Source organism: Camponotus vicinus, unplaced genomic scaffold (genome assembly GCF_025532165.1).
Source record: "Camponotus vicinus isolate PSW18456_S1 unplaced genomic scaffold, iyCamVici1.0 SCAF_4, whole genome shotgun sequence".
Classification (NCBI taxonomy): Eukaryota; Metazoa; Arthropoda; class Insecta; order Hymenoptera; family Formicidae; genus Camponotus; species Camponotus vicinus.
The window spans coordinates 22,369,129-22,387,526 of NW_028141976.1; the positions used below are offsets into that span (position 1 = coordinate 22,369,129).

Sequence of the window (18,398 nt, forward strand, 5' to 3'; positions counted from 1 at the left end):
TGGATAATTGATTAGGTGAAGGTAGTCTGGAATCGCCAATATTAACGATGTGTGTGTGTGTGTGTGGTCGGATGCCAGCACATAAATCAAACATATATGGGTATATGTATAAACATACACTTTATTATGATAATTTATAATTGTTGTATTCACAATGAATATGAGTAATAACATATCGTAATTAGATATACAAACTAGTCTATCAAGTAGTAACCTAGACTAATTAAATTGCGACTAATTATACACGGCTCGCGTACAATTTCTGGTACCGAATTTGCACATCAATACCGCAAATTTTTCAATTTTGTATTCTTTTTAAATGCTTATGTTTTCATCTGCTATTGAACGGATCGATAACGCTAAGCTCTTGTTGACATTCTACCATTAATTCCGTTCGTATAATGATAATGCTAATCAGAAATTGGATTTGTCGATCGGCCAAACGTCCTAATAAGAAGAAGACTTACACATATAATATATATGTATATATAGTAAAAATTAAATATGTTGCAATTAAATCTATTTGCTGACGTTTACTTATATAAATGGTACGGGGCTCAATTCCTATATACTATATGAATTAAAAATTATTTTTAGATAATTAAATGTGTCCCATCTTTTCGACGTTCGACCATTACGAAATATCACAAAATTGTTTTCACTAATATAAATTTGTATTTGTCACGGCGATAATATAATTTTATTTATGCAGTTATACTATCTCAAGGAATTTTTATAATGAAATATACGTGGTGCTAAATGCTTATTTCTTTTAAATTGGGAAAATGTCTAAGGCTTAAATGTACGAAAAATAGAATACTCGGCTCACTTCCATTTATCGTATTAAACATATTAACTTGCAAATATTTTGTTTCTTACCTTAGTTAATGAGCAACTCTCCTATGATCCTCTATTTCTGCTTCATCCGTACGGCTCTTACGGAAAAGCTTGAGATTTCTCATCTCTTGATTGTAATGATAATATGATGCTTGTGCAAAATTTATGCAATTCTGACTCTGACGCTGGCCGATTAACATATAATTTTATTACATTCACTTTCTTAATTAAATTGTCTTCCAATTTAATCAAACATTAAGTATGAAATAATGTATATAAATTTATACATATATGTATACATTTAATACTCTTTGTAAAATATAATTTTAAAAATATTAAGTTGAGAAAGAAATGTTTCAACTCTGGTGTAATTAAAGCGAAAAGTTTCATACGTATTTTATTCAACATTAACTACATTAAAAAGGAATATTTAAATAAAAATGTTCGAGTTGCGAGTATCAAACAAGAACCGTGGAAAGAACGGTATAGTAACTGAAAATATAACTTCATACATATGCATTGTCATTTCCATATACCATTATAGTTTAGATCTCATGTTTCATTCTCATCTCCACGTTTCGTTGCATTTTTTCCCACTATCCGCAGTGTTCTGCAAAGTACCATAGGCCGTTGTAACCAGATGGCCAAAGTGTATTTATATTGAGTTTGTTATAATAATATTACACATGACAATAATTTATAGTAGAGAAAAGTTTAATAAGCAACATCGTCAAATTTTCGATGTAACATATTTTTTTCTGTATACAGGTATGTACATTGGTCTTCTTAATTTTTGGCAAAGTTTTGCAAGTACACGTAAAGCGATGTACAGGTACAACAAAAATCTATTATATTGCGTTAATGTCAACAAGTTATATTTTATTTCTTTTGTAAATTATGTAATAAGTTATTAATTACAAAAGATCTATCGATTTTACAAACTGGAAGCAATTCCCTCTCATTTCCTTAACAGTGTTTTATTTAACCTTTAGACAGTTTTAATATATTAAAGTTAATATAATTATATATAATTTTGATTAGTATCTCATTTAACTTAAAACATAAAAACATTTTATAGTAATTAAATGCTCATTATATGTATGTGTATGTGTGTGTGTGTGCATAAGTTTTTATACTATAATTATATAATTGCTTTTATAATACATTCATAAATTTTGAAAAAACTTTACGCGCTGTCTTCTCTTTACGATGTACTCGCAGTATAACATTGCCATACCAAGCTCATCGAAGAATGTATATCTCTTTGGAAAAAATTATTTCTGTTTTTTCTTTCATATACAAAAGCCATACCAAACGCCGCAGATTAGTGGTACATTCATTATATCCTAGTATTGGCACCGTGTATTTACGTGCGTAAAATTGCGTGTCTACGAGAGAGGCACACAAAGAATGATCCGAGAAAGATTCTTAAAAGTATATATTTATATACATTTTCATCTAGAGTATTGTGCTACATTGTCATCGTCATGACGGTAAATAAAAACTTGACGGCAAAAATTCTCGTTTTTTTTTTGCATACAGTTCCGTCGTTGACATAAGCGGTAGAAAAAATATAATGTTTATCTCGATGAATGTTCGACTTTTAGAGTGTTTATTGCTAATAAAAATTTAAGTAAACCCTTAGTAATGAATTCTCCTTGACAAGAATAATTTATTTTTGAATTATTTACTTTTGAGACATGAGATGATATTAGTTTATATATTTAAATATTTTTTTCTCTTGATAACTATATAGTTTTGCTAAATTACTCATCGAACTCTCCGTCAAAATATTTTTTACAAATATAATTTTTAGTTTTTTTTCTCCGGTATTGTTTGATAAAAGGCTGTGTATTTCAGGTGTATATGTATATAACAATAGCTTTATCATTTCATCGAAACAGACATCATAAAAACGTTGAAAGCACACATGAGATACAGCAAATATTTATAGAAATACGTCATACTACATGTAACTATATTACCAATTACACTTACAATCGCGTTTCGAACGTGTAGACAGACACATGCTGGACGCACATGATTTTTATATCATATATCATGATAATGCATTTAATTTCACGTGTGAAATTTCGCAATAGTATGTCGCACACAGTTATTCGCTCGAATCTCCCTTGGTCCTCTCTCGTTAAGTATCCTTACGATAAATTTAAAAGTGGCAAAATAATTTTTAAGGAGTTTAATGCTAGCATTCAGTTTTCATCATTGCACACATTGTCATTTGTCCTGGCCTGAACGATTTAGTTTGTTCAATTTTAGAACGTTTTGTTTACGTCCAAAGTCACAAAGTTATCTACAGAGCAGGCATTTATTTTTTCCTCTCTTTTTTTTCTTGTCAGCAACGTTATATTTTAAAAGATTGCGACCTTCTCTGTCCGATCGACAATATAACCAGGATGCCACAAAGAACGCTGGGATATATATAAACGATAACAATGATACATGCATACCTTTTTCCATTTCGATATCATGAATGATCCGCGACAGGTCGAGCTTGCGGTCCCAAATAACACACAAACACGGCATACGAAAAATATTCAGGCATTCCCCTATAATAGGACTCTCTTCGCTGACGATCGTCGAACGAGGCTGCTACGGTTAGAATTGCACTCTTCTCTTCATCTTCCACGGTCCGTTTTCATCTGGTGAACGAACAGGAGAGAGGGCCGCTTTCCCGATTGGCATGGACTAAAGTGTCTCCAGGAAATTCTGTACGAGTAGGGTTGGCGTGGTCACCCGCGTCTTTCCTTTTCTTGGCTGCCTGCAAGTCCGCACGTTGCAACGCGGAGCCCGCTGCAGCTGCTCCGACTTGTTGCTATCTTGTTCGAGCTGCACCGATACACTGGCTACGCGCGGCCTCGAACATCCATTCTCCTACAACAGACAATTACCGATGCTCGAGCGGAATTTGCGACCATTCCATGATTTGTTTGAATGTCGATGTGTGCGTGTGGATGATAACTTCTGCGCTTGATTGTGTATGACACACACTAGGATATATGTGAATTGCTTTAACAGACAGAGAGAGGGAGAGAGAGAGAGAGAGAGAATCATTATTATATACATATTAAATTAATGTGACACGGGTGTGTTATATGTAGGGATATAGTTAAGGAAAAGTTAAATAGTAAATGGTAATAATAAAATGCGTTAATTAATTAGTACCATCACTTTCGAATAGCGATGAGAGCGAATATTAGTTTGAACGCACAAGTCTCGGGTTGGACTGAATACAGTTTCAGGATTATGAAACTTTAGTAAACTTTACTTACTATGCATGTCATGTTTCCAGCTACGGCTGACGCAACTTTTGCGTGTATGTGCCTAACACGCACATATCTATGACAATACCTTTAATTTTTCTTTCTACACGAATTTATTCAATGTAGAATAAAGTGAGAAATAATAGAGATTTAATAATAAAAATTTCAAATATCAAACACATTTTTATGCTTAAATATAATTTGTTAAAATTATCAATGTAGAAATTAATAATTCCAAACCTATCACGTCACGATGATTTATAATTATGTACATATGACCACACTTTAAAATTATATTTGTATATGCGCATGTATTCTTTTGCATATATTAGTTTTTGAATGAAAGATGTAGGGATTGCATTTTTTTGATTGCATGATTTCAAAAAAATATTCGACTATCTTTGAAACTAGTTCATAAATGTAAAAGAGTAATTTTACGATTATAGGCATGTGATAATTATAAAAGCGATTTAATCCAGACAAAACGATAAAAGGACAATGTGTGCTTAAATGCGCAAGTTTTTACGGCTGAAATTTTTAATGAGTGGAACAAGTCGTGCCCAAGCCAATTAAGTTGCCGTAGAAACGAGACCAGAATAAAAAATGGAGAACAGAGGGGAAAAAGATTAAGAGGAGCTATATCTATTTAATTAGAATTATGGCAAAACACAACGCGACTGAAGAATTATAACGCAAAAGCCAGATAGTAGCGAAAGAAATAGCAAACTAAATTCATGAAACTTTGCACATTGTGCCAAAATTACTAACCGATATACAGAGATTCCGTTGGTGTTGATGAGCCCTTTGACGAGATTCGCTTTGTAGCTCCCACGCACGAATATATAAATCCCCGCGATAGATGAAGCCTCCTCGTTTTGCTCGCAACATTAAATGCCATCTGAAACAAAGAAAAGAAATAAAATTTCGCATTGTTTACGTGCCACGTTACGCGTATATCTGTTTATTTTCATTATAAAATATTATGTTGTTCACGAAATAACGAGCTATACTCTTTATAAAATGTTTTCAAAGATTTGCCTTTCATGTAAATTATGGAAGGATTAATAATTGTTGGAAGAGAGTAGAGATTTTTTTAATTCGGATCTTCCTCCAACAATTATTTAATGATTATAGAGACTTCGAAAATCTCAACGTCCGCTTTTGCACTGATGAAGTACCATCATTTATTTCCGCTCGCACCCTTTAAAAAATAAATTCGTAAATGACGTACCTTTTTTTTACGCGTCACTTGCGCGTTAAATTCATTCCTGCTCTCCCTACTCTAGCTAAAGTATCGTGTTTACGAGCCGTAAAAAAGGGGAATACGGGAAGTTGTTTGAATAGATGGAAGCGACACAAAAATACATGACCTTATATCCGTGTACAAATTTGACTTGCGAATTTGCGACTATGATATCTCACTTAGTATTCTCGTTGTAAAATATTTATGGAACTTTGTATTTTTCTATTGGGTCACATTACTATTTGTTTACCCTTGATTGTGACGCTCGCTGAAAGAACAACTCATGCATTAATTGATCTTGTTGCAGTTTGAACAGTATTGAGATTTACGTCTATAGAGAATGCAATGTCGATGCAATTTGCATAATTTTTAAATAAAAAATCTTTTGTTATATGTATCGTAGATTTCGCGAATTAATGTACGTAATACAAAAAAAAAGTTTTTAATTTCGTACAAATCGCACCATAATTATAACCCGATAGCTAACGTTCTAATTCGCAATCGAATAAATCTTGCAGTGTCAAAGTGAACGTAGCGTTGTCCCGGCTGTACATTCAGTTGCCCGAATAATCTTGATTGTTATCAAGGCTGTAACATTTACGGGGAGGTAGTTAGAGCAGATTCGAGGCATCGACAATACCAACGTTTTCGTACTGATTAATCGAAAACGCATGCCTATGTATATCGAATAGCTTTATCCTTCAACCTGTATCAATGTCGATATCGATCCGCGCCAGCGACAGCGTTGACGTTCGGCTGGCCTGACTGTAATCGCGACGTGACTTAGCAATCTCAAATGCGTTCGAGCGCATCGGGTCAGTTTGAAATCGTTCGCGATCGATCGTACGTATTATCGGGAGACAGTAGCAATTGCAGCAATACGGGCCTCTAACGCGGTGCAAATAATATTAAAATAAAAATGCTAGCTGGAAAAATGTTTCATCATCAACCAATAAAAAATTCAAGAAACAGTATTAATGTCGAATGAAGATTGAAGCCGGATTTAAAATTTTAATAAATTTAATTTTGATGTTACAAATATATATTCTCTCTTGTAAATATATATTGTCTCTATGGAAATATATATTCTCTCTTGTATGCTTCTACCTTTTCCCTCCATTATTACGAGCAAAAATGGAGATGATGCTTTTGCGCGGACATCCGTATATCGCCGCACACATGTCACTTGCAATTTCATCAAAGGATTTAAAGATTAAAGTTTTGCGGTGAGCATTGTTAAAACCTTGGTACTTCGAGCGGACATTTGCGTGAAATAAACTCCAGCTCAACTGTGGTTATAACGAAGTGGTAATGCGCGGCTACTACAGGTTATATCTGTCGTTTGGTGGTACGCCGATAGACCGGATGAAACATGGCGCACCATGAATTATAAAATCGCTATTTACAACGGAAGATAGAGACCGTGTCGGACCGGGAACGGTCGCGCGCAAATCGAAACGCCAGTGTAATATCGCATCCTGCCTTGTGGAAAACGATAGCGCGGCAAAGTTTGATACAAAATTATTGCGGCACATGGGCATTTCTTTTCCGCATTCCGACATGTCCGGAATGTTGTTGCAGGTTGTTGCGAGGCGCGAGATCCGCTACCAGGTCGTTTGCCGCGATCGTGACGATGTATCATGGCAATTCCGCGATCGCCGCCGTAGACCGTCACTTTCATTCTATGCTTATCGTGAGTGCGTTAAATTTCGGAGAGAAAAAAAATATTTACTCAAACGCGCGCGTTCCATTTCATTGGTCAAATCTACAAAAGTGCAGGTAGCGTCGGTAAATTCTCGATTTATCAGCTCGTCGAGCGCTTAATGCAACGCAACGGCGACGACGTTATCGCACCCGTGGCATTATCCTCCGTAGAGTGGCTTTTCTCTGAATTTATATGTCCGATAGGGGAAAACGTGCGAGCAGGAGGGTAGTTTGACGCATTTCCACCGTAAATGTGCCAGCCATTCGATCGACTTTTACGTTGATCTTTATTCTAGATATTATTTTCTAGACGGTTGATTCGCGCGAGGTACGAAGTATTCATTTTATTCTAACGGGATTGTACAGCTAAACATGATATCTCTTGGTGTATGCACAATGAAAATTTTATAATGTTTCAACGCTAATTAATGTGCTAATAAATATTTATTTCAATGAGTGAATTATGATCGATTTTAAAATTATTGAAATCGGTATGATTTAATGATAGACAAATAAGCAAATTTAAACGATAATACACACGAGATATTTCAAATTTATTTTCATTCGAACTATACTTTCGATGCTCGCTGCGTATGACTCTGCATTTTGCAGTAATTTAGCCAATGTTTCGGAAATTGGACATTTGTATGATTCTTTAAATGGAAATTCATTGGACGGAAAACATTTATAGCAAGTAATTTCATATGCAATGATCAAACGATTTTAGTATAGGGAAAACGCGATATGCCTCTAAACCATAATGATAATCGGCGATATTTTCGACGGATGTTATTCCTCTCTATTGGATAACAGACACAATTTTAATTAAGTTCGCGATTAATTCGACTATGAAAAGATATTGATTGCATTTAAAACAAATAACAATGAAATAACGTGACGTTTATTATATTCATTGATATATTTTTATTTATTAGCCAACCATTTATTTATTACCAACCAAGATCATTTTTACATATAAATAAAATGTTTATTTAATTAACGAGTAACGCGATGCTTAACGTTATAGATTCATTAATAAATATGCTTTTATTTTTTAAATATACTTTTTCATTCTTTTTGTGTTGAAATATCTATTGAGTATCTCTCGTCAAATTACTTCGTGAAAAAGAGGGATAAATGAAAATATAATACCAAAAAAGAAATAAGTATAGAGACCGGAGAGTTTATTTCTCATTTCTTTTATAATCCATTTTATAATCCATTCTGGATATGAGCACTTTATAAAATATCACTCCATTGTTAGCGACAATATAAAAAGATTTTCGTCAATGGCTCAGAAAATTGCGTATCAATCTTATTTTCGCAAGAAACTAAGATATGTCTCGATGATTCATCGCGCGCGCGAAGGTAGTATAATATATTCTAATATCTAGAACAAATTTCTTTTAATTTTTTATTATTATTATAAATCATACAATTATATATATATATATATATATATATATATATATATCTTTTTTATTGCATTTTTGTTTTATCACATATAGCGGTTCAATTTAATTATTCATCAAATATAATTTTAATTAATTGCGAATAATGTAAATAAAAGGATATTTCATAGAGAACAATTCTGATACATATGCTAGATATAATATTTTCCCATATAATATTTTCTTCAAAGAAAATAAAATATTACATTCTATATAATTATAAAAAATGTGCACGCTTTAAAAGAAATTATAGCATTTCAATTTCATAATTTCAACACCCATATGCATATATGTAATATCTTGCATATTTCTGTATACACTATATGCGTTGAATATGTATGTGATCTCTCTGTTGAATACATTATAAAGAAATGTCAAGAGAGTGCCTTCCCCTTACATAAAGTATTCGATAAAAGATATGATACTTTCATTGTTTCTTAAGCTAGTTCAGAGGGAGCAATTTTCTTAAAATGATATCATAATATGTCACATGTCCAGATGGTTTCCTCGACAGTGTCAATATCATATTGTACGTCTATAAAAGCGGACGTGGTCGAGATACCCGATATCGAGCCGATCGCGACACTTAATTACTTTAGATCGGAAACGGCGTGTCCCGGAGCGAGGCACAAATGAAACCGTGACCCAATCAACGAAAACCACGGGCGATTTATGAGAAATTAATCCTACTATCACGAATCCAGTGGAAAGTGGATATAGCGGCAACCTGCCTCGGCTTGGCTTTAAATAAATGAAACATGAAGCACTCTCATATTATAGAAAGTTCCTAGAATTCCCTAGAACATTCTCTGTCATATTAACGATGTCGCGATTCAAAATAATATAATTAAACAAGGTCACTGCTGCCCGTTTGCCGCTGGATTGAACAATACCTTTCAAACTTTGTTTCGCACGTTTATTGATAGACAGGAAAATATATCTTGATTAATATAATTATTCTATACGCGATGTATGCCGTTCTGATTCACTACATATTGAGTAATAATATAAATATAATATTGTCCCAGCAAATAATAAATAAACATTTTTCGCAAACAATAAATAAGTTAAACATACACAAGCATATAAGATGCATTAGTGAATCAATACGACGTGATAAATGACAAATACATGGAAACAAATGTAGCATTTACCCGGCTGTTCTTGGAAATCTCCATTAAATTAACCCCACCGCCCTCCATCATCGCTAAATTAATTCTGTTGGAAAGTCACATTAAACGTTATTTGCATCATTTGGCATTTATAGATTTACATATAGACGTAGTAACAATCATATTAATATTGTTGTACATCTATTTTCATCTCGTATAAGTGACAGTTTTTCCGTTTTCCTTCAGTCAGATATACATAGCAGCTACGATCCACCAAGTCGTTATGGATTGTGGAATTTATATTTGCATTTAAAATCCGGGCGATGCGCCACATCTGTCAAACGATGCATATTGAAATTTCACGTGTGGTAGCAACAGACATAGAGAGAGAAAGAACGAGAGAAATTCGCTGCTCGACTGCCTATCCGCCGGCGCCTCTCCGAGCGTTGTTTCTCCAAAATTTAACCCCTCTTTCGCCCCGTTGCTCCTACATCCCCCGAGCCACGCCTCCCTGACCCTGCAAAACTCGTATACGCTTGGACGACGCCAGTACGCCGCTGGTATGCCGCTCTTCGTTGCTAGCAACCAGTTAAGAGAGAGAGAGAGAGAAAGAGAGAGAGAGAGAGAGAGAGAGAGAGAGAGAGAGAGAGAGAGAGCCGGCTACAAAAACAGCGCGAATCGTCGCAGGCAAATTTACTGTGCGTGTTTTATAGGCGCTATTTGCACACACACGCACACATATACAAGGGGGACGCAGGGGGATTACAGTGCGAGGGTGGAAAAATAGGCGACGGAGGTGGTAGTGGCGGTCGCAGCGAAAACACGGGAATCCACCACTTGCGCGTCCGTTATCGTATAATCTACGTATGTACGTAGACGCGGCGCGTACATAAACGCCCGGATTCCCGACACTGAGACAAAATGATCGCGTCGACTCACATAGACAGTGCCGAATCTGTTTTTTTTGCATTTTTTTTTTTTTTTACATTTGCTCTTCGATATATTTCGCATAAAATACGAAAATTGCGTGGAATTTTTAATCAACTCGCGCGGAACGAAGATCGAGCCCAAAGAGCTTGCCGGGAAAAAAAAAATTGAATTCGTTCGCTGATTGCGAATCGACGTGTGCGCTAAACGTACCGAGTACTTGCCGCGCGAATAAGCCCGCCGCCCGATCCACGCAACGCTGCAAAGCCCATCTGAAATTGAAAGGATTTCCGCGCGACGATACTACGCTTCGCCGCATGCACGGAATTTGCAACACGCGGGCGAACCCGTGTTTGTACACACAGTATCGCGTTTGTACCGGGAAAATTACGAATTTCGACATTACGTTGCGCTCTCGAAACTGTTCTCCGGAAGAATGTAAATTTGATACTATCTTAAATGTAATTCTATGGAATACACTTGGCGTAACGCTTCCCTTTATTCTAATGTTTTCGCGTGAGCGATAAAATGCGTGGAAAATCCAACACATGATGCTGTTCTCACGGTAACTTTATGAAATATGCTTTTTAATCCCCCTGGAAGCTGTTACTGCCGCTGTAATAGCGACTATAGATACGTCCAGAAATTCGCGTACGAAGCTCGCAAATGCTCACCTGATGATGAGTTGATGTACCCTGGACCACTGACCTCGGGACCTCAGAATTCTGAGTGTACCGATAAGCGAAGGTTTATGCGACGGGAAAATCTTCATGGCTTTGAAATAGTACTGGAGCGAGGGCAGCCATTTACCTGAAAGAGACGAAGCAAGTTTCTCGCGAATGTAAATATGCTTTTGATTATGTGCGTACCGCTTCGTAACAGACGGCTCGACGGTGAGATTATTCTATCTTCGACGACAAGCATCGCTTTTCCTCTATCGGGGATTTATATGTCTTCCATGTCTTGCTACACTTTAAGCTTATTTCGTTTAATAACTCACCGTTCTTGTACAACCAGTAAGCATACTCAGTGAGAGCGTCCGGGTTTCGTGGCTGAAGATGAATTACATGCCTCAGGAGTTCGCCTGTTGCAGGACCGGTGGCGATCCTAGCCAGAACTCTAAATGCCGGCGCATACGCCGGATCCAGTGACACGCATCGCTTCAGCATCTCGATGCACTCTTCAGTTCGATTAGTTCTTCTGAAAACAAAATTTTATTACGAATTGTAAAATTGTAACTACGAATGTCTTACACAGACTAAGCATTACTATATAGGACAATCAATACAGATAATTCACAATATACAGTGTCAGGGCAATCTGCAACTAACAATTACATTTTTTTTTTCGAAACAATTATGTGTTTTCTTTACACCAATTGATTCCTCTCATTATTTTGTACATAAAAGTATTAAGGTAAGATAATCGAAAAATGAATATTTTACTAGATATTTTATGGTTTATGTAAAAATTAAAAAATTATTTCAAGCCTCATAACTCGAAAAGTACTCGATGAAAAAATACTTTATTATAGTGTTTTCGAAAGCTCTCGAGGTAAGCTATAAGAGCTTTTTTTGGGAAGAGATTGCCTTGACACATTCTCATATATTCATCAATTTAACTTTTTTATATATTTTTAATAATTAATTAGTAAAAGTTATATCTTTTAAAAATTAATTAGTAAAAGTCGCGTTATTTACAAAACCAAGTAAATAATGTTATACGAGAATGACAGCTGCGACAGCTTCTAATATATTTTATGTAAATAAAGACTGCAGTAGCCATGTGTATATAAAGAAAGAAAATTTCAATAAAATATAACCAACGATGCACACAAACAGCGTATAATTATCATTTATTATTCTTAACCAGTAACGAGCAATTCGATTCTAATTAGTGTCAATTACAAATTTAATGGATACCGCATTCAAACAATATTATTTAATCATTCAATATCGACCGTGCGTCTCATTGCTTATGCGACTCGCTAAAATAATATCATTGCAATGTATTTCTTGTTTGGCTTAACCTACTGTGCAAATAAGTGTGATGAAAATGCTACATTAAATTACAAAGTAGATTGGCAGACAGGGTAAAAAAAGGCCTGGCGTTAAAAAGAGCGACGGACAAGTTACCGCAGTAAATTCGGCATTCCCGTACAAATTGAACAGCAATTTCGCGAACGCGTCCGGTTGAATTATAGTCGTGCGCTTTCATGTAATCGACTTTGCGCCCGACAAAAGACCCGGTAATTGTCAGAGAATGGCGACGCCAATAATGCCGATCGACAATGCCGTTTTTACTGTTTACGCCTGCAGCTGGAGCGATGCTTTTTGCCAATATCGCTCTATCGACATTTTCGTGTGATCGAAAGAGGAAATACTAACAGATAAAAGAGCATTTATATAGATACATATCTGCGCACAAAGTATGGTATATATCTTGGATTTAACTTAAAGTATTTTAAAACAGAGCTTTTCATAAATTTGTTTTCTTTTATTTTATTATATTTTATATTATTTTCTTTTAATTTTTGCATCCCGATTTGTTGAATTCCTAGGCAGAGAGAGTTTTTGAGATATATATAATTATGCACATATAATGATTCAGAGAAATCCGTTACTCTATATAAATAATAATACATTATGTGATATTATATTGATGATAGTTGAAAAGTGAAATTCAATAAATATTAATAAATAAATTCCACATGTCATAGAATAATAAGTGAGTTTTTACGACGTTTTCTTATAACGATTTTTGATAATAACGCGCGATAAATAATAGATAAATAATAATAATTTTATAATTAAAGTGAAAAAACAAAAGTGTGTATCGTCTGTATCGTGTGTATGATCTATCCACAAATGTAGTCTCACACACACACACACACTATTTTAAAAAGACAATCACTTTATTATGGTACATGTCATATAGGTACGGTATATTTTTCATGCGTAACACACAATATACATTAACATCACTTTCCATCACGTATTTGAGCCATTGAGTAATTTATTCAACGCGCAAGCGCTAATGTGCATTGCGTAAAATCAATTATATAGTAAATACGCCACGCGTCATATTATACATTAAATTACATTAAAAATGAACTGAGCTAAAATGTGTCGTTGTTTCAAGTATATAATGATAATATTATGCAAATGTCATATCGATACTATGCCATTATAATTATATAAATTGGCGCAAAAGGCTATTGCGTTAGATAGTTAATGAGTATAATCGGTTATTGCATTAAACGTTATATAGGAAAAGTAAAATTTAGCAATATTACATAGATATTTTTAATAAAAAAATAAAAATAGTTTTTATTTTTATAATTTTATTATTTGTATAGCATACTATATAAATACTAAATAATAGCAGAGGAATTAAAAAATGTTTAATTAGTTGTTGTATAAATATATCATCGAATGTGTGTGTGTAGGTTTTATATAAAGATTTTTGGAAAAAAGAGAAAGAGAATTAAATGAGACGTCGCTTATTTTTCACGCACGATGAGTGAGAAATTGTTACATTTACGCAACGGTCGACCGCGTGTATCCCACTTCTACCCTTAATTAAACTTTAATTTATCAAGTAGGAAGGCGTTAATTAAACTTTAATTTTAACCATGCCACCGGAATTACAGCTCAAGCTAAATTTACTGTCGGAAACGCTATTCGCTCTAGGTCGATGACCTGAAAATAGTGAACTAGAAGATGTGGAAGATATTTTTATTACATGGAAACGATCAAAACAATTTCTAAGTATATTTTATAATTTTATTATTATAAGTAATATTGACATAATGCAATGCAATGCGTCATAGTCCCTTTTCCTCTGATGAAGTAATTAATGAACATTATTAATAATCTTTGATTAGTGTATGTACCATCTTTCGAAGAAGATGTTTATTCACTAACCTGTACAATCGTCCAAGATTATAATGAGCATTTACGTGGCCAGGTTGAGCATGAATAGCTGCTAGAAAATGATGTTCCGCTTGAGCATCTATCGTGAGAGTTCCAAGATTATTATGCGCACTGGCATAACCTGGCCAAAGCCTGAAACAAGTAAAATTATCTTTTTAATACTTACAATCTTTTATCTATAATATACATTCATGTTATGGTTGTAATTTGCGTAAAATGTGTCACAAAAAATATAATTATTGTTATTTCTTAATATCAATTTTATTTTTATAAGAAACTATCCTTCGTTTTTTTATTTTTTATGGTGTTATATAAAACGATAATAATTCGATAAAATATCATTCCATAATTTTTAAATATAATTAAAAATTTCGCACGCGATAACTATGCAGAATGATGAAATTACTTAAATGAATCAAAGATCACGGACAATTGAATAAAGGAAAAAAATGGGAAAGTGAAGAGTGGGTTTGGTTCAACAGGGCGCGAAAAGAAACAAAAGGATGGATTGAATCGCGCCAACGGAGGCTCTACAAGCGAGATAATGGATCGGAATTACCCCGGGCCGAATCCATTAGCCTTTGATGGCTTTCGTCATTCTAGGAGAATAGTATTTCCTACGAATCACGACCGAACGCATTTTCAAAACGTTTACTAGAGATACCGATAGATAACCGGTCGACATTTAACGCACACAAACACAACTTTTATTTATTGGATACGTTATTCAATCATAATGTATATTATAACGCAATTTGTTCAATCAACAATTTGTACGTAATTTATCGCTCTCAATTAAAATAAAAAAAAAGTATCTTCTCTAGAAGGAACAAATAACGCATTTAATTACATCGCAAATGCATTTAAATACATTACTTGCTCTCTCAAATTGATTTTCAATATCTGCCGCAAAATATATAATTTCGGAATTCTAAAATACTTTGTATGTATAAAAGCCACAAGTAAATAATATATTAATTTAGAATATTTCGATATTGAAATAGATATTAATTAAAACGGATATTAATAAATAAAACTAGTCGAGAATCGAATAGATAAAGTTAGAAATCGGATGTATTACATATTGCCCGCAATATTGGCTCAATGTCAACACACATGTGACTGTATCAAAAAATATTAGAAGAGAAAGATATTCACCAGCAACATCCAAACTTGGCTGTTTTGTAACGGTATAAGAGCCTGACAGGGGCTGTTTCCGAGAGCTCGGTAAGGGACTGTCAAGGGCGAAGAAAAATACGGAGATAGGATTCGTGTAAGAGTTACACAGCGGAATGAGAAAAGCGGATAAAGGTCCAAGAGAAAATCCAATGTATCTATTCCAATATCATGAAAAAAAGACCGCAGAGGTTTATACACGTTTTATACACGTATATATTTTTACTAACGAAAGTGCCTATTTTCATACGTGCTGGGTATAACGGTATAGCTTTCAACGGAATAAAATATAACGGTATAAAGTAAAGTGCAAAGTTTAAAGAAAATATATAAGATAAATTTTCATAAATATAATTAATATAATTATGTAAAAAGACTGTCACTTTACTATTTCAAATTTTACGTCGAGATTCAACGATAGCGTTCACAAAATAATATGAAAATTTTGCATCGCCGTCTTGGTTATGGATAGTTATCAAAAATTCTTTGGAATTTCTTCCACCGTCTTAAAATGCAGACATGCCTTATACCTTGGCTTCCCTGCCTCCGGGAAAGAGGATTGCGTAGAAGGTATGCGTTGCATCCGTCGAGGATAAGTCACAATCCGTGAAAATGCTAAGAGTGTGCGTGGGACTGAGAATACAAGGCAGTGAAGGATGACGAAGTCTATCCGAGTAGTAGCGAGTTCGCGTGCTTACCTCTAGGAAAATTCGGTCGAAAATCACGACAGATTCAGAAATTGCTAAAACTCGGCACAGCTCGAAAAGAGTATTGTCCTGTCGAATGAAACAAGAAAGCCTCTGTAAGGAATTGACATAAATCGCCGTTTATTCGAATCCCATGCGGAGAAGTGTCGGTATAGGAAATCTGATTTATTTGAAAGACCGCTTAATAGGATCAATTTAGAAAGGCAAACCATCTATGACGAAGATAATCTGCATGTTCTTCAAACAGAAGTCCCAAATCACACGGTTGCGGAACGTCGCAGTCATCATTTTGCCCAGAAGGATAATTGTCGTTCACGCTCGGTGACGTTTAAATTCCTTCTTTTAAATTTTAAATTTTGTAAAAATGCCTCAACTTTTGTCGGAACCAATTACTTTCTTAAATTATCATAATTAAGATATATAACGTGAAAGTATTTATTTCCGAAAATTGATAGTGATAAGAACCGAATAATTTAAAAACATTATAATTACATAATCTACATATTATCTTTTTAAATTATATATTTCACTTTTATTTATTATAGTTATCTTTGAGAAGATAAAAAGCTATTATATACTTTTTCCAATCAATCTCCGAAGCGATGCTCGAGATGCGTCGCACGTTTCCGAGGATAACTCGAGATCGAGTTAAGAGAAAATCAATCAGCTGTTTCGCAAACTTCGTTAAAAGTTTTCGCGCGCGTGTGCGGATGCTATCGAAAGCGCTCTTTGAAAATCACAGCTTGAAGAAAGTCGAAGGGAAGGTACTTCGCGTATCAGTTTACTTTTTGTTGCGCACGTGATTAAATCGTCGCGTCTTTCATACTGGGCAGGCAAAGCATTTGATAATCCCGGATTTTCATATCTCTCCATCTACGTAGGCTTGTTTCACTGCACGATCGCAACATGCTCACCACCGAGTGCAAAACAGCTTCAGGAGCTAGTCGTCTCCATAAAGCTGTACAAAGTTTTAATGAAGGCTACTTTGTCGAATAGAGTCTAATCTCTCGCAACAATTTTTCATTTGTGCTGACATAAAAGCACATGTTCCTGGCAAATAATCCGTCCGTAAGATATGGTCGACAACTGCACAGTAAGCAGCAAAAATTTAATGGAAAATTATGCCACTGTACGTTTCATATAAATTATTTAGTAAAATATAAATTAAATTACTAATAAAAAATAGATAGAAATAAGAATTAATACATACATATATATATATATATATATATATATATATATATATATATATATATATATAGATTTATATCGATATAATATTTTATCTTTTATAGAACTAAAAATATTTAAAATAATTTTATATTAAAATATCTGGATTTTATTTCAAATACCTTTTTACAAATTCTTTTGTTTTTTAACATGAAAGATACACATTAAATATATATAATATAAATAAGTATATATAAATAAATATGTATAAATATATATATATATATATATATATATATATATATTTAACGATAAAAAATATATAACTCAAATATTCTACGTATTTCTCGTATTGCTAGCATATAAATACTTAGCAAATGTCAAGATAGTTAATCATACACGTTTTTAAATACTGCAAACAAATTCCTTCCTCCCAACTCGAGATTCTCTCATGCGACGCGCGGAATATGTGCTGTCGAAAACTCGTGTAAAAGATGGAACGTCGTGCAGTGGTCTCCGGAGAGGGACGCAGAGAAACCTCGATATTTACACGTCAGGGGTTGCCACCCCCGTAAAGTATCCGGCGGGGTACCGCGCGTGCCAGGAGTGTCTCTTTATTGGATAATAAATAACCTGTTTCATTTATAAGAAGGAGATAAAGTGTGGTAGACTATGCTCCCCGGATAGATCCTTCCTCACCGAGCCCCTTTCCTGCAGCATCATTGCCCGGAAGTTGAAATTGCCAAGTATACGACGCATCGTGTCTTTTTCCAACACACACACACACACACACACACACATTATTAGCATTATTTAATAAGTCTAATATCGAAGGTCTTTTTTATCACTAAT

General features: G+C 34.3%; 1 protein-coding gene across 5 annotated transcripts in view; it reads right to left on the reverse strand.

The window, feature by feature from the left end:
* Positions 1-1,208: 1,208 nt before the first annotated feature.
* LOC145971119 (protein O-mannosyl-transferase TMTC1-like) overlaps positions 1,209-18,398 on the reverse strand; it is a 230,681-nt gene continuing 213,491 nt past the window's right edge. For 3 of the 5 annotated variants that reach the window (XM_083098435.1, XM_083098434.1, XM_083098431.1), the window contains 5 exons: positions 14,485-14,625; positions 11,559-11,758; positions 11,233-11,368; positions 4,890-5,019; positions 1,209-3,732 (listed from right to left, as the gene is read on the reverse strand). In XM_083098435.1, coding sequence (XP_082954561.1) covers positions 3,547-3,732; positions 4,890-5,019; positions 11,233-11,368; positions 11,559-11,758; positions 14,485-14,625 — 793 coding nt within the window. In that variant the 3' untranslated portion in view covers positions 1,209-3,546. The remainder of the gene's footprint in view (positions 3,733-4,889; positions 5,020-11,232; positions 11,369-11,558; positions 11,759-14,484; positions 14,626-18,398) is intronic. The other 2 variants (XM_083098433.1, XR_014438770.1) reach the window with 2 other exon arrangements.